This window comes from Prunus avium, chromosome 2, assembly GCF_965620075.1.
Source record: "Prunus avium chromosome 2, drPruAviu1.hap1.1, whole genome shotgun sequence".
NCBI lineage: Eukaryota > Viridiplantae > Streptophyta > Magnoliopsida > Rosales > Rosaceae > Prunus > Prunus avium.
Window position 1 is genome coordinate 38,596,939 of NC_142285.1, and position 27,777 is coordinate 38,624,715.

At 38.2% G+C, this 27,777-nt stretch overlaps 5 protein-coding genes and 1 pseudogene across 5 annotated transcripts; 2 read left to right on the forward strand and 4 right to left on the reverse strand.

Moving 5' to 3' along the window:
- Window positions 1-1,553: 1,553 nt before the first annotated feature.
- LOC110756705 (3-ketoacyl-CoA synthase 19 pseudogene) lies at window positions 1,554-3,459 on the reverse strand (annotated as a pseudogene).
- Window positions 3,460-4,654: 1,195 nt separating this feature from the next.
- Window positions 4,655-6,902, forward strand: LOC110756541 (Pectin lyase-like superfamily protein). Its single transcript, XM_088249268.1, has 5 exons — window positions 4,655-4,878; window positions 5,359-5,710; window positions 5,797-6,007; window positions 6,100-6,168; window positions 6,491-6,902. Exons 1-5 carry the CDS (start codon window positions 4,752-4,754, stop codon window positions 6,731-6,733), a joined length of 1,002 nt encoding a protein of 333 aa, XP_088105394.1. The 5' UTR covers window positions 4,655-4,751; the 3' UTR covers window positions 6,734-6,902.
- A 263-nt stretch (window positions 6,903-7,165) lies between these two features.
- LOC110756540 (exocyst complex component EXO70H1-like) lies at window positions 7,166-9,604 on the reverse strand. Its single transcript, XM_021957976.2, has one exon. It carries the CDS (start codon window positions 9,421-9,423, stop codon window positions 7,507-7,509), a length of 1,917 nt encoding a protein of 638 aa, XP_021813668.1. The 5' UTR covers window positions 9,424-9,604; the 3' UTR covers window positions 7,166-7,506.
- A 3,801-nt stretch (window positions 9,605-13,405) lies between these two features.
- On the reverse strand, window positions 13,406-14,515 carry LOC110756739 (large ribosomal subunit protein uL29). Its single transcript, XM_021958206.2, has 4 exons — window positions 14,405-14,515; window positions 14,180-14,315; window positions 13,940-14,096; window positions 13,406-13,694 (listed from the first exon to the last, which is right to left on the reverse strand). Exons 1-4 carry the CDS (start codon window positions 14,406-14,408, stop codon window positions 13,620-13,622), a joined length of 372 nt encoding a protein of 123 aa, XP_021813898.1. The 5' UTR covers window positions 14,409-14,515; the 3' UTR covers window positions 13,406-13,619.
- Window positions 14,516-18,508: 3,993 nt separating this feature from the next.
- On the forward strand, window positions 18,509-21,052 carry LOC110756537 (caffeoylshikimate esterase-like). The gene is made up of 7 exons (XM_021957973.2): window positions 18,509-18,715; window positions 18,808-18,840; window positions 18,946-19,072; window positions 19,227-19,373; window positions 19,492-19,622; window positions 20,318-20,455; window positions 20,556-21,052. The coding sequence occupies exons 1-7, from the start codon at window positions 18,713-18,715 to the stop codon at window positions 20,922-20,924; spliced, it is 948 nt and encodes a 315-aa protein (XP_021813665.1). The 5' UTR covers window positions 18,509-18,712; the 3' UTR covers window positions 20,925-21,052.
- A 179-nt stretch (window positions 21,053-21,231) lies between these two features.
- LOC110756536 (spliceosome-associated protein 130 A) lies at window positions 21,232-26,259 on the reverse strand. Its single transcript, XM_021957972.2, has 3 exons — window positions 23,115-26,259; window positions 22,060-22,551; window positions 21,232-21,901 (listed from the first exon to the last, which is right to left on the reverse strand). The coding sequence occupies exons 1-3, from the start codon at window positions 26,121-26,123 to the stop codon at window positions 21,764-21,766; spliced, it is 3,639 nt and encodes a 1,212-aa protein (XP_021813664.1). The 5' UTR covers window positions 26,124-26,259; the 3' UTR covers window positions 21,232-21,763.
- Between the last annotated feature and the right edge of the window lie 1,518 nt (window positions 26,260-27,777).

Below are 27,777 nucleotides of genomic sequence, written 5' to 3' on the forward strand. Positions count from 1 at the left end.
ATCTTAATTTTTAGATGGTGTTAATCTGCTGCTTGTTAATCTCCTTTAACTCTGATACCAGGCTCCCAAGAAAACTGGCACATGGTTATACCGTACAATGGAAAAGATCAATGGCCCCAGGAAATAGCTGCAGATAATGTGATGAGCTCCTGATGTGCCTACATGATTTGTCTTTTTTGTGGAGCATTTTCTTTGAAGGGAAAAAAAGGAAAGGTTGGATTTGTTCACACTCCACGCTTGAGGGCTCCCCAAGATGTATAAAATGTAAGTTTGAAGTCTTAATGTCATGACTCATGTGTCATAAATGAACAGACAATGGATCTGGTAGATAGCATTGTCATGTTCCCTGGGAATTAGGTCCTTTTTTTTTTGGGTGAACAGGCAGGCAAAAGCCCCTAAGGAAAACTGGGGATTAGGTGTTTGATTTGTAGTTGTACTCATCAGCACAACTGAGACTGACAGTTAGGCCAGGCAAACAACATATGAAAATGGTTCTGAAGTTATTTATGAAAAAGGAAACAAATTTAAGCCCAGTATTTTAAATCGCTATAGCGTAACGCACAATTAGGCCAGGCTAACAACATATGAAAATGGTTCTGGACTTTTATGTGTCCTTTAGGATGATTTAAAGCATGTATCAGCTGAAAACGTGTTCTAAATAATCATGATCAATGCACCTCCCCAAGTTGTTGAAGTTATTAATGAAATAGCAAAAGAAGAAAGATATAACGATGTGAAATGCGAGTAAGAGAAAGGATGTTGTCGGTAGGGGAAAGCAAGATGATTAGTTTCCTTTTCATCATCCTGCTTATGGGGACCTACAATGACATTTAAGATTGATCATATTTTTGGCCAAACCTTATAATGGGGGTAAAATTATCTCCCAAACATGATCTAGTTTCTCTATGGGTTGAAGATGAGATTTATTGAACACTCTTGTCCCCACTGGATTGATATATGCAGGCCACCATCAGCACAACTGACAGTTCCCTAACCTTTGTTTTCACTTTCTTACTGCATGGTCACAGTAAAGCCACACTGAAAGAAACCAGGTAAGGTGTGATTGAAGATGATCTAAATTCTCCAACTCAGAATTTTGGCAGCATGAAAATTACTTATTCTCTGTTCAAATGATGTAGTGGTAAAAAGTTCTTGACTAGCTTTTATTTACTGCTTCCTAATTTTCCTCCTCTGGTTATTTTGGCTGCATGGCTTAGCATGCCAGCCACTCACCATTGTTGACCTAGGGGAGGTAAATTTCAAACCAACCATCATCCAGTTGCACTGTCAAATTAAATGTGGAAGGACAATTTCATCACCCAGTTGGTACTCACTTTTGCAGGTTTTTTTTATTTTTTTATTTGTAATATGTGATTTAACTACTCACTTTAATTTGATAAAAGCACTTTTCGGGAAAGCCAGAATATGAGTTTGTGAAAAGGTATATGCCTTTGAAAAAGTTACCCGGAACAGAACTTCTTGACCCTTCAGGAAATACCAAGTAGTCTTATTGAGTTAAAATGCAGACTTGGTTGTTATCTTCAGAAAATACATCATGCTCCTTTCTGGAGTTCAGATTGTAGCAGAACAGTTTTTTGTTCTTTCTTAAACACATCATGGTCCTTCTGGAGTGGCAAATATAAATCTTTACAATTACCATATAACTGCTACATGGTTTTTTGATAGTTCTGAAATCAAATTGTGTTGTGAAATACATCAATCTCTGTGGCAATAATTACAAATGCAATATATTACAAAAGAAACTAATTGCTCACAAGAATAGTTCCTCACATAATGCAATTTGCAAAGTAAGGGTGCTGCATAGAAAGAATATATCCTCCAAAATGAGTGAACAGATCAAGCTTATAAAAATATTCTTCATTTTGATCTAACCGATATCTGTACCTCTCTAGAAAGGATTGACCAATGTTATTTGCAGTCTTTTCAGACATTGGCATCATCCAGGTCCATCGCCGCCACCTACACGCATTGCATTCATAACCTCCTCAAATCTGACAAAGCTTAGGCGTTCATCATTGATCCAACTAAGCCTCTCCATGAAAGGGTTGACCAAAGTTGTTGGAGGGTACCTTTCTATGCAGTCTTTCCACACATTGGCATCATGCAAATCCCTCAACACTACCCACACACAATTATTGCACTCATAACCTGCACCAAAGCTCACCATCAGAATCTTGTCTCGCTTCTTAAGCCGCTTCTTGGCCTCCATGTATCCCAAAACATACCAAAGGCCACCGGAGGATGTGTTGCCAAATCGGTGAAGTGCCATTCGAGCAGGCTCTAGATCGTAGTCATTGAGGCCTAAACTATTGCCAACCCCATTAACAACTGCACCTTCTGTAGGGGGTATGCAGAAGTGCTCAAGTCCAGCCTTGAGATTCAAACCTGTCCCGCCTGCTCCAACACCGCGGCGATGCTCAGCAACTTTGTTTTGGCAGCGAGACACGATCACATAGCGCAGCAATTCAGTCAGCGGCAGCACTTTGCGCACCAGCACGCGCAGGTTCATAGTGAGAGCTTTGGCAGCAACTTTGGCTATGCTTTTGCTGAGATTAAAACCCCTGAACCCATGTTTATCTTCTACTTGTACGGAGCAGCCATAGCCTTCATCACTCGAACCAAAATGGGTTCTCACAATGCATTCCAATTTCAAGAGGGCTCTGTGCTTGAGAGCCTTGTTGTTTGTGAAAAGCATAGAACACCCTCCTGACCGGTAAAGACAGTTAGCAAGAATCATAGGCTTCACTTTGCCGCGGTACCAATTTGGACCAAGGGACTCTGTGCTCACAACAACAGCATGTACATTCTTGTATGTCTTGAACAAGTTCTGCACAAGATCAATGGCCACAAGGCTCCCACTGCAGCCCATGCCAGAGAGGTTGAAGGCCTTGATATCCTTCTTCATCTTGTAATGGTTTATAATCCTAGACGTTAGAGAAGGCGCAGGGGAGAAGAGTGACACATTGACAACAAGTATGTCGATTTTCGAAGGTGAAATTCCTGTTTTGTCAAACAGCTTGTCAAGTGTGACGGAGAATATATCATCCATCTCCCACAGTGCATCTTCCAAGCTAGGGCAATCTTCGCGGCCAGCGATGACATTTCTTGGACCATAAGTTTCTTCCCCGAGGCCCGAATTGACAATGGTCTTGAGGAGAAACCTGTATTCTTCTAGACCAAGGTTCTTGTTCCGCTGAATGATTTTGACACAGGACTCAGTGTCGAGTTTCCGGTCATCGGTGGCGTTGTAGCACTCATAGGCCAGCAAGTAGCATTGTTGGCTCCTCCATTGAATAACCAACTTACAGAGGTAGAGAAAAGCACAGAACAGAGGCAATAAACACATTGCCATGAAAAGCTCCATGAAAATGGAGAGAAAAAGCTGAGAGATTTTCACTTGCTTCTTCTTGTGTGTGGAAACTAGTACCACTGCACAGTACTTTATACTAGAAATTGTAGATTATAATTTGGAACTCTTGTTTATGATCTAAACAACATAGGATGTGACATGTGAAAGCTCACATGTTGCAAATCTAAGTCCAATTAATGCTTGATTTATCTTCTAATTAATGAAATCAATTATACATATTTTTTGCAATAATTAAGATGAAGTTGATACGTATTATCTCTCCTAATATTTTGGACTAAATATTAATTATGTTGTACACCTTGTGTATAATTGTTGCTGAAAAAATGAAAATAAAAACATTAGTATAATTATTAATTAATTATGTTGTCCATATGCATAAATTTTAAGATCCAGCCTGTAATGAGAGTTGGGTGCGACTGAAGTAAAGGCCTGTGGTCTCATTAAATAAAAAAAGTAAAGGCCTGCGATGCAAGAAAGAAACCATACACCAATGGGCCAGCCTTTCCATTTATATCATCAGAGCCGTACATGCTCGTTATGTAACTCTTGAAAATGAGGGCCTCCCAGTCCTCGGGCTCTTTCATTTTCTTGGCATCTTTCTGTCTTTCCTTTATTTATTTATTTATTTTTATACAATTTTTTTTAAAAAAAATGGTTGGTGAGATATTGGAACCCTAACCTACCCTAATTGAAGTTACTTTCTCGTTAATAATATGTATGTATTCTCACGGATTTTAGTTTAATTTTTAATTTTTGTCAATTTGTGTATGAGCCGGCGTCTATGTACTCGTCACATGCAAGAGTATTATGATACTTTCATGCTTATTTCATTGTTTGGTGTGAAAATCCACGATTCAATGAAATGGACACAAACGACCAAAATTCTCCTACACAAAATAATAGGAATTAAAGAGCTTACTAGGGTTGGCGACCGATGAACACCGCAAGGTTTTTGTTAACAAAACTAATACACTTATATTTGAATATAAAATTCAGTAAATTCATCTTACATTCCTCCCTTATATTTTTGCATTTTTTAAAGTTTCACTAATGACTTTTTTAAAATGCCAACGACATGTATAAAGAGTGATTTGAGTGAGAAATGTAGAATTGTAGTTGAGGAGAGGAGGCACTATTAAAAAAAAATGCATCGTCTTTTCTCCCAAAAAAAAAAGGTGTAATTGGGAGTAAACATAAACAACGGTATAAAAAAAGAAGAAAAAAAAAAGAAGGGGTAAATCAGTTTGCTGTTGTGATCCGCACGTTCGTTTTTAGGTAAATTTCGTAACCGCCAGATTTAACTAACGACTTCATACACAGGTGGCCAATACAATTTGATTTCAGACACAGGAAGACGGACATGGCTTCGCTACCGTACGCCGACGTGGATTTCAGCTTGAGAGCATTGTCTAGTCGGGCCGAGGGCTTCGGCAGGTTTGCCATCGGCGGCCTCCACGGGCCGCTCTATTTCGTCACCACTTTGGCAGGTTCGTCTGGTTTTACTTCTTGGCCATTTTTAAAATCATTTAGGTCAGTGATTGTGTAGCAGTCAAATTTCTATATGAATATCATATCCCATGCTTGATATTGTGTGGGGTTTTGTTTCTGAGCAAAATTTAATGTGGGGTTGGAAGAAACTGTCTCACATGGCTGGAGGAAGGGACCAGATTGGCTGGATCCCATAGCTGTTTTTTTTCCTTCGCATTGATGATATTTCAGGCTTTCTACCCACACAAAAAATGAAAAAATGGAAAATTTGAGCATTTTATAAACAGCTGCTAATGAAAAAGAAAATTTGGAATTGGATTTGTGGAAGTGACAATATCACTATTACATTTCTGAGAAATTGGGTTATTTCTATGAAACTTTATATTTGATCTGTGAGTTTTGTTTATTGGCTGGATGGAAATTCGAAAACTTTCCATGTTGCATTTGGGATAAATAAAATGTTATGTTGTGGTATTCAGATGATGGTCCAGGCTCACTTCGTGAAGGATGTCGAAAACAAGAACCACTGTGGATTGTCTTTGAGGTTTCTGGCACCATTCACCTTTCGTCTTACTTGAGTGTGTCATCTTATAAGACAATTGATGGACGAGGCCAGAGAGTAAAGCTCACAGGAAAGGGCCTTAGACTGAAGGAATGTGAACACATAATTGTCTGCAACCTCGAGTTTCAAGGCGGTAGAGGACATGATGTTGATGGCATTCAGATAAAACCGAATTCTAGGCACATTTGGATAGACCGATGCAGCCTTCGTGATTACGATGATGGACTCATAGATATCACCAGACAAAGTACAGATATAACTATCTCTAGGTGGGTTCAATCTGACGTGCCTTATAGGATATAAATGTGGATACTGAGATAATGTATCTTATGATTTCTTCTTCACTTTGCACTAGATGTTACTTCGCACAACATGACAAGACGATGCTTATTGGAGCAGACCCCTCCCACGTTGGCGATAGATGCATTCGGGTAACAATTCATCATTGTTTTTTCGATGGGACAAGGCAAAGACAACCTCGCCTTAGATTTGGGAAAGTTCATCTTTACAACAATTACACTCGAAACTGGGGTATATATGCTGTTTGCGCCAGCGTAGAATCCCAGGTAACTGAGGCCTCTTTAATATCTTTTCATTTCAATATCTCCTTGATATGTTGAATTTATTCGACATATTCTAATTACATTTTTTATATCAGATATACTCCCAATGCAACATATATGAAGCAGGAAATAAGAAAAAGACTTTCGAATATTATACAGAAAAGGTACATGACCATCTCTCGCTCATTTATCGTTAGTTTGGTATTAATCTGAAGAATGCAGGTTCACTACATCCACAATACCATTCAATTCTGAGACAGGGTGCAGTGATGCCACAATCATCTGCGTTAGTTTAGAATAATGTTCAAGTCTTAGTAAAAGAACCTAGAATTAGTAATATGTCGCACATGCTTTTGTGAGTAAGATATTTATTTACACTGAAAATAATATAAGCTACATGTGTAAGTTATTTTTAAGTAAAAAATGGTTACAACTCCCATTGTCTGTGAAGACACTCTGTCTCAAATGCTTGCAATCTTCCAACAGGCAGCAGACAGAGAAGAGGCAAAATCTGGCTTCATAAGATCTGAGGGCGACCTATTCCTGAATGGAGCTCAACCATGCACATTAACAGGGTTCAGTCAAGAATGCATGTTCCATCCAAGTGAATTTTATCCACATTGGACTATGGAAGCAGCATCAGATTCTCTTAAAACTATTCTCCAAATTCTTACAGGTTGGCAATCCATTCATAGGCCAGAAGAGCAGGCGCAGGCGGTAACTGTATAGCTTTTTATTATCACACATGTATAACCGGATTTTATAGATCCTGCTACAGAATATGCTTTACTTCTGTTTTAATTTTGTTTAAGCTGAGTGAATGAACTCCAAATTTGCTATCTTTTTATTGTAGCTTAAAGGAGTAATCCATCAATTATGATAAGTATTCCATAACACACATACACGTGTATGCATTTACCAATGCTTGTTATCATGTATGCATATATGGATCCTATAGATGATTGTATTTCCAGAGTATTCATGTTAGGCAAATATATATCTTGTGATTTTCTATGCGTGTGTGTGAGCTTTAGGCTAAATATTATATTTCCAGAGTAATCATATTAGGCTAAATAAGTACATTAAAAAGATTGTAGGCTTAAAACCCAATTGAGTTTATTTAAAATGGCTTAACACCTTTATAATTTGCAATCGTTTGACTTTGTGTAGCATCCCCTAATTAGTTTTGTTTAATATTTTCTGTTTGGAATATCAAGCATTCAAAAATAGACATCTTTTTATATGACCATCATTTGGTTTAAATAAAAAAGTTTGGTAAACTTCCAAAGTGATCTGTAGTGACCAAGTGAGCGATATGTGAATGAAGGGATAGCAGTACAAAATAAGTGTCATTAATTTTTGTATAATCGACTAGATGATTCCCTATATTCTAATCATAGAAATAACTTGAAGCTTGAGGAAGTCGGCAGTTCTTATTCTCACAGTATCATGCACCAGCCATCAAAATGGTACAGTTTGTATTGTCATAGCACTGCATCATTTTAGATGAGGAAGCATCTCTGAGAAGGCACCAATGAAGATGAAGTTGTAGAACTGACTGAGGCGGAAGTCCCGTGGAACAAATCAGACAAGTAATTCCCCAAGTCATTTGGTGAAACTCTTACCAACAACTCCAAATTTTTCTCCCCACTTAGCATCACCATGTATGTGTCGTAAAATTCTTGATAGGTTGGTACTAGTTTCTGTGAAATTGACACCTTCAAGTCATCCCTCAACTTCCCATCCTCTACAATCCAGGATGTCTGTTTCCTATATGCCTCTTCAAACGCTGTGTTGAACTTCCTAAAACACTCCTTTGCCATTTCAGGAGATATGTCTGCTGACCTCTCTGGTAATGATGATAACACCTTTGTCCACGCTGTGGTTTCATAGTTTGAAGCATACAGTTTAACCTTCTTCATGTGTTCAGATACCCAATTTTCACCGAGGAGGAGTTTCAGGTTGGGTGTGTTGTTCACCTTCTCAACAATGAAGTGAAGATTGTTGGCAAGGAAGAGATATGACAAAGACACATCTTTATAAATCTCAGCTTTGATGTCAAGCTTGCACAAAAGGACTAAAATGAGCCAAGCTAGGTGGACTGACACTTCTGGTGTTGAACAGTCATCTGACACTACGCTTTTGAATTCTTGAAATGATGAATTCCCTGGTGGTGGATGGTCAGCAAGGATATCAGAGAGAACTCCATAGTAATCTGCTAGTGAAGATACATAGTTCATCACTGATTGGGTCAGTGGGTGAATCCCGCCTCCGAAAACTAGAATCTTTGATGAGTCCTTTTGAATTGTTGATTCGAAGTCGGAAAGAATGGTCCGAACAGAATCTGAAAGTTTGAGCCATGATGAAAGAGCTTGTAGTTTTATAGCTTGGGTTGATTCAGAGTCGAATATAGATTCAATCTCCGGCCAAAGATCAGAGACTGCTTCATAGATTTCCAGTTGCCAGAAAATTCTTTCTGGGGTTTTCTTGTTCTTCACAATGAGTTCAGGAAATTTGAATAGGGTGGTGGCTCCTTCTTTGGTTATCTCATAGAAGCATGACTCTTTGATATTCTCAGATGCTGAAAACACATGATCACAGAGATATTTTTCTCCACGAAATAGTGCTTTCACAGCAATCTTTACAGCATCCATCCAGTTCCTGAGTATGCTTTCTAGTCCTTCCGAATCCATTTTATGAACTTGTGGAGATTTGAACTGTTGGATTCCAAGGCGAAACAATCCTCCATCCACTATTGACTTCCGGATATTTTTGTATATCTTCACGCACTCTATACCATAGCCAGAACTGATCATACAATCAGCTATTGACTTCAGGTCTGACATGGCAAATGCTGAGGCTCTCTCAACCTCTGTGATTGACTCACCAACAATTTCCAACTCGTCTTCTGATCCAGCCTCGTCTGCATTATAAAATTTGGCTGATCCTGAGGATCGACTTGAAACTGATTCAGGGTCAAGGATATCCCGGTTTGCAGACAATATCTGGTAAAACTCTTTTTCAAGCCTTCTCATCGCTGTTTGCATTAGATTTTGAGCAAGTACAAGCTTGCTGGATGAGCTTCCACCAACTAAAACATGCATAGCACCACGCAAGTAGTGTACGGATTTGAGGAACTCTTTGGCTTCTTTTCTGCTATGCTGGAACAGAAAAGTGATTTTGGTGTATGAGGAAGAGTTTGGATCCCATTTGGTGATGATGGATTCAGCAATTGCGATGTTTTCTTCCATCATCAGTAGAGAGAAGGTGCGGGCAGGGTTTGAAGCAGTGCAAGAGCTTGAAAGTGAATATGAAGAAGAAGAGTTGGTTTTGGTAGATTGGAAGAAAAAGCGGCTTGGCGTTCCTTTTCTTGGTGTGAGTGTAGTAGCACCACTCTTAGGGGTCTCTGATAGCATCATTGAGCCTGGAAAGGGTGTTAAGATGGAGAAGAAGAAGAAGAGCTTGTAAGCCCAAAGATTCTAGAGAGAGAGAGAGAGAGAGCTCACTGCCTGTTTTTCTTGGTTATGGTGGTTTGGCTTTGGAAGTGTTTTATAGAGGAGAGCCGTTGGTTCCCAATTGAGGGAGGTGGATGTGCTTGGAAATTTTAGACTTGACTGGCTCTGGCTAACAGTCTATGTGTCCCTCTGGATAAAGACCCAAGTAAATCAATTTGTATTTTATAGTAGCCATTCTAATTTTTAGCTTGGTCAAGCAGTTTTTTGCATTGAATTTTCTTGGTTTTATTTAATAAATATTATATTCAATGAATGCATCATAGTCAAGCTGCAGCCTTGCAACGCCACTTCATATTTATGCAGCTGATCTCATTCTTAGTATTAATATAAATATCGTCATCAGTATAAACCGGCTTGACAAGAGAGATGATATCCTCCAAAATGCAGGGTAGACTCGAATAGGAAGCAACCTGGAAACAGAGGATTTGGGGTTTAACTAATGAAACTGTTTCTCTCTCAAGGACTTTGAGCAACCTGGACTTGTAAACCCTTTTTCTTTTTTGCCAGTTCCAGAGTCTCCCAAACCAGAACAAAAGTGACTGACTTGACAGACTTGGGTTTGCTTTGCTCGCCCGCTTCTTCTTCAGAAGAAAAATGGATACTTCTAAATTGGCTCCTTCCTCTAAGTTATTATAGAAAGCCACACCCAAATTTCGTGCTCCCAGTCTTTGGAAAAAGCAAGACCAACCCCGTGTAAATTTGGTAAAGAACCACTAGCTATGTACGTAAGCAGCTGCCTCCAAAAGCGCACGCCAATTTTGCCAATTGATTCATGTTTCCTGTGAACAATAATTGCATTGTTTTGATTCAAATAATGAAATCCTAATTAATTTGGTGTCAATTGCGGCTTTTCATGCATGCACAAACTCTTTGTTGTGCACAATGTTATAGAGAAAATATTAAGAAAGATTGTGTACGTGGATGTCGTGTAATATACGTGAATCTCACAATGAATCCCACATGCATTTACGACTGACAACCATGAATAAAGAATCTAAAAATTGTTGTTATATTGATCGGATTTATTGACCACATCTCTAATAGAGGTAGATTCATCCCTTCACACATGAATCCTACTCAGACGAACCCCATCTCTAGAGTTCATCAATAAATATAATACAAGTGTGCATATTATGGGTTTGAAATGTTCTTCATTATTGTGATAAGCTCTCAAGTAGCTAGGTAGGGGAGATAAGCTCATTATGACTAGTAAACAGGGAATTGGGTCAATCTTGAAACTAATGTATGTATCTAGAAACCTATTTTAAACATGTGCACTTTTCATACCTAGAAAAGTAGGAGATTTGGGACAATGTTGAGAGTATGGTCTGTAGTCTATGCAGTCGGCATGTATTTTCCTTAAACTAGACAATAGCAATTGGTGGGTCTTCTCCCAATAAAGCCAACCAAACCTAAAAATTCGAAATTGCAATGCACTTCTCATGGCTCTGTCTTTTCTCTCTTTCCCACTCTGACGGGAAAGATGCATGCACGAGTCATGAGCACACGGCGAAAATGATGGGAGCCTTAGAGCTTAATAAGCAATAATAATGCTTACCAATGTTGCCAAATTGCACCACTAATGTCTAATCTCATCCACCCAATATCCTTCAAGGAGACTAGAGACCTCCACAAACTGACATTTATGCGTTTGCTGGGATAACGAATTATTAATTCATGTGTTATAATATGCGTGTTGCTGTGTTATTCGTGTTGATTGTCTTCTCGAGCCTCTCACTCTATACATACATAAACCAAATAAGAGAGGAAAACGCAGTTTTAGATGCACATGTATGTAACGCACAAAGTCCAACCAAATAATAACAAAGCTGTAGCTGTCGTTGAATGATCAACACAAAATTTAATTGGTCCAAACGTATGAAAAGGTTTTGGTTAGTTAACAATTCGAATCTTTGAATAAAAGTAGAGCTCAAGACTGAGTGGACATTCGAGAGGTTTATACACACGACAAGCAACAAACTAAAATGGACCGCCAGAAATAAAGACTTTGGATGGAATGGTGATGCTGCTGATGGAAGCAACAAGGCCTTTAAATCAGTATGATGACGTGTCGCTATTTTTATTTTGAGGGAAGAGAACAAAAACAGGGTTTCATTGTAATATAAAAATGAGGTTGAAGACAGAGCAAATAAAAGGTCGAACGCCGCAATAGAATACCAATGATTTTTTTGGGAGGATTTAGTCTAAATTAAATGGGAGGGGGGTTTCTCACACACACAATCAGAATATCATGGGAGTTTGATCCTGAGATTTTTAGTCTGCAAATCAATGCACTTTTTCATTGACTAGAACCCATTGGCATTAATACACTAATTGCAAGGCTGTGGTTCTAAGTCAAGTTTTATTTGTTTATATTTATTTTTTGATGAATGAGTCAAGTTTCATCAAAACAAATCTCAGTTTTTCAATACATATGACGTGTCAGATATTGCTAAAAATAAATGAAATCAATAAGTTGAATCAGATATGAGAAAACAAAAACACTGTCATGTTATTTTTCTTATAAGTTTGTTTATGTTTCTTTATCTAATACACACAAAAATAATTTAAAAAAACCCCAATTTCAAGACTTGTTTAATTGTTTAATTGAGAAGCATACCATATGTGCTAACTAATTTTTTTGTCCTGAATAATTCGTAAGCACTGGACCAAAAAATATATAGATAAATTGTTTGACTTGCCATGAAGAAATTAGTTAGCTGGAAATGAATTATAAATTAGTTGATTGAACAGCCATGCCACAGAACAGGGATCGTTCATTCCATCCCATTTGACTTGTTCTTATTTATTTAAAGTTTGAAGTCGGCAGCCATTCAATTTTAAAATGAAACATCCATTTTGAAGGTTTAAAAATGATGGGTTTTGTTTTGATGTCACCTAAAAAATACAAAAATTCGGGCGAAGAAAATTAAACATTCAACAAAACCCCAAGGATCATGTATATATGTCAATCTTGTCTGACAATCGAGTGTGCTCTTATTTATTAAGGATAAGACTTGTCACCCCGCGATTTTCCTATAAAAATTTGGTCAAACAAACTAGGAAGGAACCTTCCCACCCTTTTCGTTGTTTCGGCACAAGATGGAACAAGAACACTTACACCCATAAACCAAAGGGCCCAAACGTTGTCCAACAATAAGACTAGAAGCCCAACGACACAAAAAGCCAGACAGGGTTACATGCCGAAGAAACCCAAAGAATCAAGAATCAAGAATCAAGAATCAAATTAACCATAATGTTAAATACTGAACATTCACACGAGAATCAGCCTCAGAGATTTGCGGCTCCTCGACCACATAGGCAATGTAAGGAACTTAAACCTAATCTGAATGTGAAAGTGGTGGAAAACTGAAAACTAGCAACAGGGGATGCACCCACAGCTGCAATACCAAATCTCTTGATATCAGTAGTAGCAAGTGCCAAGGTTTGAAAACACTGGCACTTGTCACAGAGCTAAAGTATTTCTAATCAAAGATCAAAGGGCATCAAAACTTAATTGGTAATTTAGAGACAAGCACAACAGACATAGATCATTAGAAATCACGCCTGGATTGTTTAAGTGCAAGGTAATAGAGATCATCTATAAATATATAGGAGGTAATAGAGATCTCATAAAACAAACCTAGTATAAGAACAGCAACGGAAATACTTTCAATTGGATGATTTTCATAATGAACCTAGTTCAGGCCCAAGAATGGGAATGAGACATCACATAGACGCACCCCAATGCCAAACAAAGCCTTAAGCCGAAGCAGCCAGCCAAATGTTTCCCAAAACAGATTAACCAAACCGAATGAAATGTAAAAATAAAGATGGGCAATTGCTTTCAGTAAAAATATAAGCAGGGAATAATGAGCTCAAGTCATTTATCAAACACGAACAGAATCTGAACTATCATTGCACCCGAAGAAAATTAAGTTGATTTGGGCAAGACATGCCTCCCCAAACCTAGACAAGTAAAATTAAACATCAAAATCTCAGGTCTAATTTCTTAATCAAAAGTAAATCCAAAACTTGAGAACAAAAGGATTCTATTACAGCAAGGTACCAAGATGATCTAACGTAATCGATCCAACACTCTAGGCCTTAATGGCATACTTCCTCAAGGGATAGTACATTTCTTTCTTCTTCTCCCTCTCGGTCTTCAAAGATGCCTGTGCAAACAATAGCATAACAAAATCACACCCCAACACAATGAACTGGGCACTCCAGTTTTTCAAAGAAATTACAAAATCCAATGCATTTAATATAAAGGTTCATAATATCTGATGGGTTCAGTGTTTAATGCGCTAGAACTTCAGCTAAAACAGTTGCATCAAATGCCACTACAGACTGGTTCATCATTTCAATTTCAGTCCACAAATGTAAATAAAAGCAATCAGAAAAAAAGTTTAAGTACCTGGTGCTTGGTGAGCCTTCGGCGGATAGCTCTGGTCTTCTTGGGACGCAGATCAAGAGGCAAGAACTTCTTGTTCTTGTACACTTCTCTCAGGGCAGACTTTTGCTTCTGTGAAATCACAGTCAACACTTGGGCGATCGATAACCTCACAACCTTACTGCACAAACACACACCAAAATTTAAATGCCAAAATCACTGAGAAAACAAAAACACAAAGACAAATAAGGTTTTGTTAGTTACATCTTGGAGAGCTTGTTGGGTGCTCCACCAGTGACCTTGGCCACGCGAAGAAGGGCAAGCTCTGCCTTGAGATCCTTGAGCTGGTTCAAAAGCTCAGCCTTTGTTTTCTGCCTCAGCTCGTGTACCTTGATTCTCGCTGTCACATTTTACAAACAACAAACAAATATCAGAGAAAGCGACGATTTTTTGGTACGAAACACAATCCAGGAGAGAAACTGGAATTACCCATTGCTGTGTTATGGGAGTTCTGCAGCGGCGGCTCTCTCTTAGCTTCACGGGAAAATGAAACCCTAACTGCGAGTGTTCATGGGTTTAGTGGGTTTATATATACCCCGGCTTTATGGACTTTTGGGTTGATTGAGATTGGGCTATGTTGATTTGGGTTCTGATTTTTTTTATCGCAAAGTGTTTGTCCACACAAACGGGCACTGGTTGGCCCAATTATTCATGGAGCCCATCAGCCTTGGTTATACCCCAAAGCCCATGCCTAGAGAAGCTTAGTAAATATTTTGTTAATTCTAAAATTTAAAATTTTATGAATGGAACGGGGAGCCTCATCCATGACGGGAAGTCGGTATCCGAGGGGATTCTAATACCCATTCCCAATAAGATATGGGACAATAGTGAGGATGGAGATGAGGAGGAGGGTAAACCGGCCCCGCCCGCCAAAAACGTAATATTTAAAAAACTTTGACTTCGGATGTAAGAGTAACTATATACGTAATTTTTGCCATCTATTTTGGATCCTAGTAATTGGTTGAAACTTGCTCATAGGGCTTTTTTTGTTTAAGCCCATAAGGCTTGAAGAGGAGAAAGATTATGAGGACCTGGCCTTAATCCTATCAATGCAGCCCATTCTTCTTTGATGAACTTGTGGAGGGGACGGGGTAGTTAGATATTTTTAGACCGTGTGTTGAGTCAGTCTGTTGTGATGTACTCCTTTACTAAGATTTTTTTATTTTTTATTTTTTATTTTTGTGACTTTTCTTATCGAGATGAGCGATAATATACTCACACATACTACCAGAAATTCTCTTATGCGGACATCCGGATGTTATTATCGTGCGGACGCCGTGTATTTTGTACTACCTCTCTCTGTTTTCCTGCCTGTTTACAATAGGATTTGCACGATAATAACGTGCAGACATCCGAATAAGAGAATAACTGCACATACTACACACTAATGCCAAGTCTTTACGGCTTTTATCTCTTTGTTTCTAGTTATATCAAATAATTAATTAATTCCCATGACAAAAAAAAATCACCGTAAATTGTCATAGCAGCAAACCTTGCATATGCAGTGTAAAAGGCTGACAAATGAGAATTTAAATTACAAGGCATGCCATTGAAATCATATGGTCAATTTCACATCAATCTATATAAGTATATTGAGTATATTGCAGATGCAATGCAGATATCCATTGATAACGATATAAACCAAACCCATAAGTTATAGCCTCTCTAAAGCATAGGGATGGTGATATCATGCATGTTTAAATTACTCAAAACTAGTTGATTTTTGGAGTATCTTACTTTCTAATTGGTCTGACTTTGCAAACCATGACATCATCCACATGCATTGATACTAATACAATAATGCAAACCCACATGAAAGTGATACCTGCTGAAAAGAAATATACTGGAAAGGGAATTTGAGTCATTTGGTCAGTTTTTTATTCTGATCAAAAGTCCACCATCAACATGTTCACAGCTCTATGTTGATTGCAAATCTCTTTATAAATCTTCAAAGTAATCTGTTGATTAGATAGTATTATCTCGTATACGTTTCAAATAATTAAAAGATGGTTTTTAAGTAAGAGATTTGTTGCTCATGTAAGTAACAGCATTCACTCGTGCATTTGAGAGGGATCTGTGTTTGATTCCCCTTCTCAAGGTACCGCTTGTTTCAAAAAGATAAATGCGTCTTCTACACTTTGAGTAAGATAGCGACAATATGTAACAAGTGATATATATCTAAGATATGATTATGCTCTTTCTTTGGTTACAAGGAGGCCAAAGCCAAGACGAAACAAGAAGAAAAAACTAACAAATCACAGGCCCTCTCAAGGGCCCTTCCTAGCACATTGTCCAATAAGACGTTCGAAATAGAAGTCGGAGCAGACTCAAAATTATGAAGCCCAAAAGGTAATTCATACCCCAAATTAACAAGGTGGTCAACATCTCTGTTTTGCTCCTTGTAAACACGAGAAATCTTGCAACTCCAATCATGGTTTAGCAGTAACTTGCAATCTTCAAATAGACAAAAAAGGGGTGGGATTGGTCAGACACCTTGGCCATCAGAGAAACAACAGATAAAGAGTCGCATTCAACATCAAGAGACGTAATACCCTTATCCCACGCCATTTGCAACCCCTTAAGGAGACTCCACAACTCAGTCTCAGCAATATTTCCAATTCCAATATTAACAGAAAACCCACATATCCAAGAACCAAGTGAATCCCTCAATACACCACCTGCAGTGATCTTCCGAGAAATAGCTATGCTCCTTTGACTATAAGGGAAAATAGATTTAGACAACCATTATTGATCTAAGCCCACTAAGCTGCGGATGTCACCTCAGTCCAAAATGCCGACCCTCTTCAAATTATTATCAGAATGATAAGATAAGTATGATTACAATGAGAATATCTATCTCATCATCAACACTTAAATATTGGACCGACGACATCTAACTGTGAATTAAATAGGGTGCCACTATATGACTATCTTCATCATCGATTGCAATACTTGACTAACAACAGCACCATTTTTACTTTTTCTCCACGTCTCCATTTCCAGGGTTTAACAGTAAAAAGTTAAGCGTTCCTTGCATTGTTTCCATGTCTCCATTGTAGGGTTTACAAGCACATAACCAACGAAATAGAACAAAAAAAAGCTATCTGCCTCCCCCAGCAGGCCAAGGCCATGCATCTTTTTTGGCTTATATACTTGGAAACAAGCTTAAATTCATTTTTTTTGGGTCCAGTTTCTACTCAATTTTTTGTTTTTTGTTTTGTATGATCTGAAAATAAATTGCTCACATGTTTGTCCTTTTATTCGTGGGAATTGGACGTCAGGCCCAAATGAATGCCTGCCTCACTGCAACCGCGTTGACAATTTCTTTTATTCGTAACTCTTTTTTATTTATGGAAAGTAAAATTTGATCCATGAAATAATAAAACTTAGAAGGCTTCCCACCACAGTGGTGGTGGATCCCCCCTTCCCCCATGGCACCCAGGATCGAACTCCAGTGGGGTTTCTTTCCTCCAATGTAACCAAAAAAAAAAAAGGTGTGCGACCAAATAAAACAAGAAATAAAATAAAAAGAGGGGTCAAAGGTTGCATACTGTACATATATAATAATTGCACGTCGGCCCAAAATAAAAAGAAAGGCAGGTGCTCGTGAAATTCATGATCCATGTGTGTGCCTAGTCAAAAGCACCAAAATAATAGAAACGTCTCTCTTTGTTGACCCCAAGCATTTTAGAAATTAGATTCCCCAATTCCAACAGTTCTCATCAAATATGGTAAGTATATGCATTCGGACAGGGGATTCGAATTTGGGTACAAAGTAACGGCGCACCTAACCTACTTTGAATTTGGATACAAGGGAATGGCGCACCTAACCTACTTATGCAATATGATAAATATTTTAGCGCTTAAAAAAGAAGAAAAAAGATGGCAATTAGTACAATCCACTGGCCAATGGAGACTTATCTCTCTAGTCATCTTTCCTTCTTATCTGGTGTTCCCTAAATTGACCAGAAAAATCAAAAGAAGAGGAAATTATACTTCCAGAAAAGGTGACCGGGGCATGTTGTTGCAATGCAGAAAACTGATCCCCCCCCCCATGTCATCCATTTGTCAATTTGAGAGGTAATCCGGGCTCCTCAAACAAGTGCAAAAATAAATACACTCAATATCTCTTTTGAGTTTGTTTCTTTTTGTTAGTATATAATTAAAAATTAAAAAAATACCAAAAAAATAATTATAATTATTTATATTTTATTTTATGCAAGAATTATTAGCAACCCAAATTAAGATGCTTAAATTGTTTGCACCAATTTTTTTTTTTTATATTATCATCTTTTAGTATTATATTAGCAATTGGGTTGTTCTAATTGGGTTGGATGCATAAAAGTAAGAGCATGTGGGGTTGTTTGTAAGTTACTAGAGTGTTAGAATATGCTTTTACAACTATGGCGTGTGTGACAGGTTGATGGCTTATGCTATTTTCAGTCACGTCCATTATCTTCTTTCATCTATCTAAACCTTATCAAAAAGTCCAAATATATAGGGTTTCCCAAGTTGACCGCATTTAACTCTCCAAGGCGGGCCTATATACATATATTGGCTTTGCTCTCTCTCTCTCTCCTATCCTAGCCAGGAAAGGCAAAGCCAGAGTTTTCTATATAAACAAATATCAACTTCCCAATACTTCTCTCTAATTGCCAACTTCCATCTGAATCTGGCATATATTTCTCTCACTCATACTCTTACCATTCTTCCTGATATCAAGCACTCTAACACATCATGGTATTTTATCTCTCTCTCTCTCTCTCTCTCTCTCTCTCTCATCTTGGTTTTATGTATGGGCTTTTCTTATTGTTCTTTTCCAATTATTGCAGGCCTCTGATATGGAAGGTGTCAAATATGAAGAGGTTAGCCTTTAGTTCTGTTCTGTGCTGGGTTTTGATTTGTTTTTTTGACAAATATTGTTTCTGTGTGTGTTCTAAATCAATTCCATTCACTAATTATATATGCAGGAGTTCATCTTAAATTCTCGAGGAATGAAGCTTTTCACATGCAGATGGCTCCCAAAAAACACCACACCCAAAGCCATAATCTTCATCTGTCATGGATACGCCATGGAATGCAGCATCACCATGAACAGTGAGTATTAAAATTAATCTTCACATATCTGTATAATTTTATTGTATCTTTTCCCATCAAATTTCAACTCCAAACAAAAAAATAAACCCAACAGAAAAATATATATAACCCTGATAATTAATTAACAGAGTTTCAAATTGTTTTTTTTTCCCAGGTACTGCAATCAGGCTTGCCAAAGCAGGCTTTGCCTTATATGGGATTGACTATGAAGGCCATGGAAAATCAGCAGGCCTTCAAGGCTATGTCAAAAGCTTTGATGATGTAGTGGATGACTGTACCAATCACTTCACAAACATATGTGGTTAGATTTTAGCACTGTATCTCTTCAACTCAATTATTTTTCTTTTTAGTCATTTGTTTGTGTCAAAATTTGTTTGTTGGGTTCTGACTTGTGAATTAACGTGCTGTGGAAAATTCAGAAAGCAAAGAGAACAAAGGAAAAATGAGGTATCTGTTGGGAGAGTCAATGGGAGGAGCTGTGGCTCTGCTGATGCACAGAAAAAAGCCAGAGTTTTGGGATGGTGCAGTTTTGGTTGCACCTATGTGTAAGGTCTGTTTCTCTTAATTTGTTTTTTGTTTTTGTTCTTTTTCCATCTTCTATTTGGAGTTTCTCAAGCTGCGTTTTCTGTTTGCTTTATATATTTATTTAATCCTCTGTCAATTTGGATTTGGACCCCAACATAAAGACCGCTTCTGTTATTTTATCCTTATATTTTCTTTTTCTTTAAAAATGAATTTGTTGACCAAATCTGTTTGTTGATAATAATATAAATTTATCTTAATCCTAACAATAATTGAATCATTCTAGTTTAGCCTCCCTTTTTTCTCGGGTGATATTATAAAATGAATAATGATACTCTTGCCACATTTTTCTTTTTAATTATATAATTTTAACCAACTGAAAGCTGACCCTTCATCCAACTCTCAATGAAAACTATTTTCTTTTTTGGGGTTTGACACCGTCACATTTCCATTCAACAATATTTTCTTTTTAATTATATAATTTTAACCAACTGAAAGCTGACCCTTCATCCAACTTTCCATGAAAACTACTTTTCTTTTTTGGGTTTTATTTAAAATTACTGAAAATTCTGTCACTTTCGAAGGCACCCTTTTTTTTTGGTTGAGAAAACTAATAATACAATTTAGTTAGTGGACTTTACAGATATTGCAAAGAAAAAGAAGATGAAAACTCAAACTAACTCGTTTTGTGGGGTTTTTTTTAAAACCTTTTTTTATTTGCAGATTGCAGATGAGCTGAGGCCATCTCCTTTCGTCATCAGTGCTTTGACAAAGCTCTGCAAGTTCATTCCAACCTGGAAAATAATCCCAACAAATGATATCATCGACGTTGCTTTCAAAGTACCCGAGATAAGAGAACAGGTAAAATATCTGCCCTACTTAGTTTGGTGCATGTATATATATGATGATCAACTAAATTAGTTGCAGGTCAGTGCTAATAATAATTCTAACTTGATTGCAGATTAGAGAAAACCCCTACTGTTACAAAGGCCGGCCTCGGCTTCAAACCGGCTCCGAGCTTTTGAGGGTGAGCTCGGATCTTGAGCAGAGGCTTGAAGAGGTCACCTTGCCATTCCTAGTTTTACATGGGGAAGACGATAAGGTGACAGATAAATCAGTCAGCAAACAGCTCCATGACGTGGCTTCTAGCCAGGACAAGACATTGAAGATGTACCCAAACATGTGGCATGGTCTCCTGTACGGAGAAACACCTGATAACATTGAGATTGTGTTTTCAGACATAATCAGCTGGTTAGAGAAGAGAAGTGCTTTTGGCAATTCAAGGTTGGAGGGAGAGTTGAAACGTGGAAATGACGATTCGTCCAAGTAGAAGAAGAAGAAATATAGATATCAGTTTTGTTTCTCTCTTTGTAAAATTTAAACACCCTTTCACTTGTAAAATTCATTGGACGAAATAACAACAGTTGCCTATAAAAGTAACTTTGCATTGATGCTTCATACTGGCAACAAGTAGAGGGATTCAAACTCGAACTTGAGTACAAAAGTACGTACGCGAATAACATATAAATACAAGGTATTTGAGTTGACATTAAATATAACGTTTTGAATTTGAAATATTTAATTCTTTTTCCTTCATTCAAATCCAAATTATACATTACTAAAATAGAAGTCGAATCTCACGTTTCAAATAGACTCTCAATGAATTCAAATATCACAGACATCAACCACAATATCTAAGTTCAGTGCAATATTCCAGAGTGGCTTACTAACAGATACAGAGAAAATGTAGCATCAATCAATCTTGCTTAACATCGTTCAACTGAGAAGGAAAAGGGGAGGAAATCTATTCTGAATAATTACAACAAGAAGGAATGCTGTCTAATTGGCTGCAAAGATGCCTGTTGCTTCTTACGATATACTTGGCTTAGTCTCAACCATCAGCGTCTGAATTTATTGAATCAGAAACATTCATCCACTCCTGCAATATTAGGAAAAGACAATCACTAGCATGCTTGTCCTGTTAGTGTAACTACAGTCAGCAGCAATCGAAGCAAAATTGACTCGAGAAACTGCACGTCAACCAAATTCTCATTAGTATCAAGCATTCGTCCACTTGAACCTTTCGACAGAACGATGTTATCTGATGTATGCATGCTAAACCCGAAGGTACAGTAAAATTCGGGAAGGTACTTTTGAGCTTGCTCTTCCTTAAATGATCTTATTTCGAATTTCCTCAAGTTTCTTCAGTATCTCTCCAGGAGTTCTATCTAACTCATCCGCAATTTTTCTCTGCAGATCCATAGGCAATGTTGGGAACTGCTCGCACAGATCTCCATCAATCACATCCTGCAAAATTAAAATACTGTCACCACTGATTCAAAATTATCAATTAAGGCTTTCTAACCGAAAAATAAGCTTTATCTAAATTAAGACATAGAACAATAAAATTCAAAATATCTCCACATTAATCGCAGATAATTAGAAATAGGCACCCGCTGGATTACCTTAACCGGAAAATAAGCTGATCTATAAGCCATGTGATCTCTACCACACAAGGGCGGATGCTCCTGCCTCATATACATCTCCAGGTGAGAAAAGAAGTCAACATCATCACGAGAGGTGAATGCAAGCAATGCACCCAAGCTACCCATCACTGTCCCATAGATGATGCATTCCCCACCACCTGGAATTAGAGATGCCTTCTGCACACAGCTGACCACATCACCAACATGAAACTGCACTATCTCCTCTACTTTGTTGGGAGCGCCATTCAACTTCCCCTGCTCCCATTTTATCCTCCCACCTGTTGGATCCTCTTCTATCTCATCTGAAACATCCTGTGGTAACCGCACAAAATAGACATTTCCAAACTTGTCTGCACCTGCCATGGTGTCAAAATCTATATGATATGACGCTGTAAGCCATCTTGGAACACAATCATCAGCAAAGATATACAACTGATTCTCATCCCGTCTGTACTTGCAGTAGTGAAATGACTGCCAAATAAATTAACATCATAGGAAATATAGTTAGTGCCTTGCGAAGTGAACCAAGAACAGCAAGCCAGAAGAATAAGATTCTGTACATCATACAAAAATCCACCACAAAAAGCACCTCAAATCAGGTATACAAAAAATTGATACAGGGATATAAACATGGATTAAAGACCAAGCACCAAACACAGAGTCATCATATGTACCAGTACCTCTGCACCCATTATATATCAGCCAACAAGATATGTCAATTGCAATTAGTATCTGGACCTCTTAGCCTAAATTTCCGCTATTTGACCATTGCAGAAGATTTTGAATTAAAAACTTTTCTGAGCGTCTACTTACTTATTTACACTATGCCTCTAAAGGTTAAATAACTTGAGTTTTAGATAATCCATATGGAGAGACACTATGACACAAAATAGGATACTAGCATAACACAGATAAACATGTATCGACAAAGAAAATGTAAGAGTGGGAAGGTACCACAACAGGAGGCAAAAGCAAATAACAAGTAAAAGAAATTCTAGATCTGATACAACTACTGAGAAAGAAGAAAGAGATACCTCTTGAATGTCACCTACGTAAATCCTATCACGATAGGTTTGAATAGATATAATGGAGTTGGGAAACAGCTTATTCTCACATTTTCTAAGCAATCTTTTTTTCCCCAAATCATACAGTCTGAGCACTGGTCCTATGCCTGCTAGTAATCTTCCCTGAAACTGGCATAAAGCAAGAGGAACACCATCCACTTGTGTCTTGTGCAAAAGTTCAAGGGACTTTCCATCATCTAGAAATCTATAGATATGAATATACCCTGCCGTTACACTTCTTTTGGGCCAAAACTGCAGTCCCTTTGCTGTACCAACAGCTAAAAGCGTACCATACTCCTTATCGTGGAAATTCACTGTGCATATACTGAATGCAGCTTCGTTATCCTGAAGCTCCAGCAGACAAGTTGTAGTTGCTGTCTTGGGGTCAAGAACTCTAATGCAAGAAACCCATTTGTCAGACTCTGCCTTAGGATAGCCATAGTGCTCATCGGAGAGGGGATCATCCTCATTATCACCACCATTTTCCATCTGATCAACATTACCATTTCCATTTTCACCAATTCCCGCAGCCTCAAAGCACTCCTTTTTTGCAGCTTCACGCTCTTCTGCTGTGAATGCTCCTTGATCACTTTCAATAATTACTAATAGCTTTCGTTTGAGTTGAACAACAAACTTTCTAGGAGTATACCTCAGTGGAACCACAGTTTCGTTAAAGGTTTCTCCCAACCTTTCAATAGTAAAAACCCTCAAAGCATTTCCAGCAACAGCAACTACACCTTCCGCACATTGATCAGATGAAAATGAGGCGGCATATTCAAGTGTCTCATAAGATAGGGGTGTTAACAGAAAATGTCCTTGATGAATATAACCGAGCCAGGGCCGACTTGACAAACAAAGCATAGCATGCTTGCCTCTCACACTAATAGAAAATAGCTTCGGAGCTCTTAGTCCTAAGAATCGAGAACGGGAATCAGAAAGCTGACCTGTCACCATATCTACCACTGTCCTGAACAGAATCCCAGTACGTAAACCAGCATTAAGGAAAAGGCTGGCAGGATGATCAGCACCATCCTCCCCACCAATTGATGCCTGAACCTCAAGAAATAGGAGAGATTCTGGAATTGAAGAAACACTTTGCACACTCAGAATCTGCATACAGTCATCAGGATCCAATGACAAAATACGAATAGTGTTGTCATATGAACCAACTGCAAGGAAACGAGATCTCTGTCTCCCTTCAGGTACAGGGGCAATGTCCAGACAAGCTACATCACCAGACATTTCATGCTTCTCCACCTCCATCAATTGACCCGTCATATCAACTTCAAAATATATAAGTTCTCCGCCGCTCAGAGCAATAACCACTTGAAGTCTATTAGAGCCAACCTTGACGATCGTTCTCTTCCCAGGAGTTCTCCATTCATTAATACGTCCATCTTCCCTAATATGCCTAATTCCATTTGGGTGAACTTGCATGAGAGAATCATCACCTATCAAAGAAACTGCAAGTGATGGGGTAGTGTCAAGAAACCCACTGTCACTAACTTCTTCCACTGTCTCACCAATTGAAAGCACAAGGGTAGCATTTGCAAATGACACCACAATGTATGCGTCAAACTCATCAGATACATTCTTTTTCACTGTCCAGACTGCACTCGGTACACCTGGAAGCTCTGACACAGCCATCTCACTGATAGCTAAACCGGGCCTTAGAATCCTGAGGGATGAACGAGGGCCCCGCCCACAAAGTGTAAATATTTGAGGTGTTTCTTCCTCAAAGAGATTATTGACCTTCATATCCATTATCGGCATTAAGCTCTCAACCTGATCAATCCTAACAAGGTTCTTAAGTCTTCTAGGCTGGAAAAACAAAGGTTGGAAACCTTCTTCAGTTTCCATCAATGTAGCTGAGGAAGACTCCACATCAGGATCTTCGCCTATTGCTCGGAACTGGTACAAAGAGTGATTCCCAAACTCTGACGCAGCAAACAAAAACCCAGATTTTAACACACACATTGAAGTTGTAACTGGAATTGTATCAAAATATTTGATCTTCAGTTCTGAGACCTTGTCATTATCATGGTCCAGAGTAACCTTAAATATATCCCCATACTCTGTCTGCAAAAGGAAAAAGAACATTGACTTCTGCTTGTGCATAGCTGCTGAAACTATAAGAACCCCACGCTCAGCCGGCAAATCTGCACGCCTAGGAATCACGGCCCTAAGATCTGGTTTATCCTGATTCTTGTAAATCACAAAATTTTCCGCACAGACCAATACACCACTTGGCCCATCCCCACCTCCAGGAACTGTGACCAGTAAATTTGCCCCATTATCAACCTGATCCGACCACTTCCTAGAGACATGGTTAAGCCCAAGGTCGAGCTCGTAGAAAGTCAAATGCTTCTGTGCCTCGTTTGCCGCCTGCCCAGTAGAGTCCTGATCGGCTTCCGAATAATCCAACTCAATGGCAGCAAATATGGGGTTATCAAACCCACAATCAACCCCACAAATTGAATACACTATCGTATGCGACTTGTGGGCCTCCAAGGGGGATGATATAGTTAACCTTGCAGATGTATCCCTATTCAAAACGTAAACAAGCTTCTGCTTTTCACAGGCCCCAACCATAACAGCCCTCCCCTTGGGGTCAATGGCCAAATACTGGCCCGGAACTATCCTGCGACAACCCGACTTACCGAAAGTTTCTTGGTGGACTTTATCAAAGACATTCTTTTCCTTGTTATACTCAAGAATTACTATTCGACCAGAATCGGACCCAACAACAATATAGTCTTTCTGAGAACCAGTGAGCCTAAACTGAGCTAAAGACCTAATGACGCCGAAAATTTCAACAGAGAGTAGAGTCTGGATCTTACCATTTTCGTCGGGTCGAATAAGGTCGAGAACTTTGCCTCTGGCGACGACAATCTCTTGGGCCTTTCCGCCGGAGAAATTGCCATTGATGGCACAGACTATGCCCGTCGCTCGCTGAAGAGTGAGGCTGTACAGGTACATGGCAGAGGAATTTGGAGTTCCACAGAGTGTGCAATTTAGGGTTTTGGAGAGTGGCGAAGTAGAGTTAGGACCTTGCGAGGTTTAGGCCCCTTTTATTTTAGGGTTTTGCTGAAACTGTGGTAAGATATCGGGATGTGTTTATATGTAAAAATTAAAGAAGAGCCGCACTCCGCAGAATAAAAATCCCTTCCTTAACGAAAAGTCAAATTTAAATGTTGTCCAATTGTTCAAAAATTAACTGTCCAAGTTCACCAAAACTAGTTACTCGCGGCTATACTCTTTTTGAAAAAATATTAGAAAAAACCGGGTATAGCCGACCGGCTATACTATTTTTTTAAAAATTAGGAAAACCCGAGTATAGCCGGGCGGCTATACTATATATATATATATATATAAAAGGACCCTACTAGCGCCACGTGTCAAACAATTAAGCCGGCCGGCTATACTTTCGCAGCAATGGTCCCCAAGTTACACTTTGGTCACTCGACTCAAATATTAGTTGCAGAGGTCACTCAATTAGATGTTTTGTTGCACCGTTAGTCCTACCGTCAAGTCTCTCTAACGGTAGGGACTAATGGTGCAACACAACACCTAATTGAGTGACCAAAATGTAACTTCGAGTATAGTTGAGGGATCATTGCTACAAATAATCTTAACTGAAAAGTCACATTTGCCCATCAATAATCTAAGAGATGCTTGCCACGTTATCATTTTAAATAGAAAAAATAACAGACTTGACGGTAGAACTAACGGTGCAACAAAACACCTAATTGAGTGACCTCTGCAACTAATATTTGAGTTGAGTGACCAAAGTGTAACTTGGGGTATAGTTGAGGGACCATTGCTGCGAATAACCCTTAAAAAATATTAATAAACCGAGTATAGCCGCGCGGCTATACATTTTAAAAAAAAAACATGAGTATAGCCGCGCGGCTATAGTATTTATATATATAACCTAGCGGCTGTACTATATATATAATATATAAAAAAGGACCGCCAACCGACTAGGCGCCACGTGGTAAAAAATGTAAAGCCGTGCGGCTATACTATTTTTAAGAAACATTGATAAAATCGAGTATATCCGTTCGGCTATACTAGTTTGAAAAAAATAATAAAAACCCGTATAAATCCGCCCGGCTAGACTATTTATTTATAATAAAAAAAGTTGCTGCTTAAATAGTTGTTTTATTGCCAGCATCATATATAGATGAACATCAACATATTTGTTGCTGTACACCAAACAAGTTTTATTTTTCTACGCTTTTTCAATTTTTCCTTTTTTTTGGTTGCGGTTATTATTTTATTTTATTTTATTTTAGTTGCTGTTATTATTTTTTTTGTTTCTGTACATCATATCATATATATGATAGCCTTCTTCATTGATTTGTAGTCATCCTTTTTTGTTTTGTTTTGTGTTTTCCTTCTTTATCAATGTACAATATCTATATATATCTAGTTCATGCCAAAACAAAAAGGAAAAAAATTATCTTCATATATATATTTTTTTCTTATGAACTAATTAGAACTCTAAATATCCCTTCCTTTTTACGAAACGTGAAATTTAAATGTTGTCCAATTGTTTAAAAAAAAAAACTGTCCAAAAAAAAAAACTGAATTTTAAAAAGGGTTTCTTCGTTATTGATAATTTGGTCAA

What these genes read in the sequence shown, in the direction of transcription:
- LOC110756541 (XM_088249268.1), top strand. Translation starts at nt 4,752, where the DNA reads ATGGCTTCGCTACCGTACGCCGACGTGGATTTCAGCTTGAGAGCATTG. An exon ending in TTTCGTCACCACTTTGGCAG is followed by an intron (nt 4,879 to 5,358) that starts GTTCGTCTGGTT and finishes TGTGGTATTCAG; the next exon opens with ATGATGGTCCAGGCTCACTT. An exon ending in GCGCCAGCGTAGAATCCCAG is followed by an intron (nt 6,008 to 6,099) that starts GTAACTGAGGCC and finishes TTTTTATATCAG; the next exon opens with ATATACTCCCAATGCAACAT.
- LOC110756540 (XM_021957976.2), bottom strand. Translation starts at nt 9,423, where the DNA reads ATGATGCTATCAGAGACCCCTAAGAGTGGTGCTACTACACTCACACCA.
- LOC110756739 (XM_021958206.2), bottom strand. An exon ending in CCCAACAAGCTCTCCAAGAT is followed by an intron (nt 14,097 to 14,179) that starts GTAACTAACAAA and finishes GTGTTTGTGCAG; the next exon opens with TAAGGTTGTGAGGTTATCGA. An exon ending in GAAGGCTCACCAAGCACCAG is followed by an intron (nt 13,695 to 13,939) that starts GTACTTAAACTT and finishes TTGTTTGCACAG; the next exon opens with GCATCTTTGAAGACCGAGAG.
- LOC110756537 (XM_021957973.2), top strand. An exon ending in AAGGTGTCAAATATGAAGAG is followed by an intron (nt 18,841 to 18,945) that starts GTTAGCCTTTAG and finishes TTATATATGCAG; the next exon opens with GAGTTCATCTTAAATTCTCG. An exon ending in TACCCGAGATAAGAGAACAG is followed by an intron (nt 20,456 to 20,555) that starts GTAAAATATCTG and finishes ACTTGATTGCAG; the next exon opens with ATTAGAGAAAACCCCTACTG.
- LOC110756536 (XM_021957972.2), bottom strand. Translation starts at nt 26,123, where the DNA reads ATGTACCTGTACAGCCTCACTCTTCAGCGAGCGACGGGCATAGTCTGT. An exon ending in ACGTAGGTGACATTCAAGAG is followed by an intron (nt 22,552 to 23,114) that starts GTATCTCTTTCT and finishes TTTATTTGGCAG; the next exon opens with TCATTTCACTACTGCAAGTA. An exon ending in CAGCTTATTTTCCGGTTAAG is followed by an intron (nt 21,902 to 22,059) that starts GTAATCCAGCGG and finishes TTAATTTTGCAG; the next exon opens with GATGTGATTGATGGAGATCT.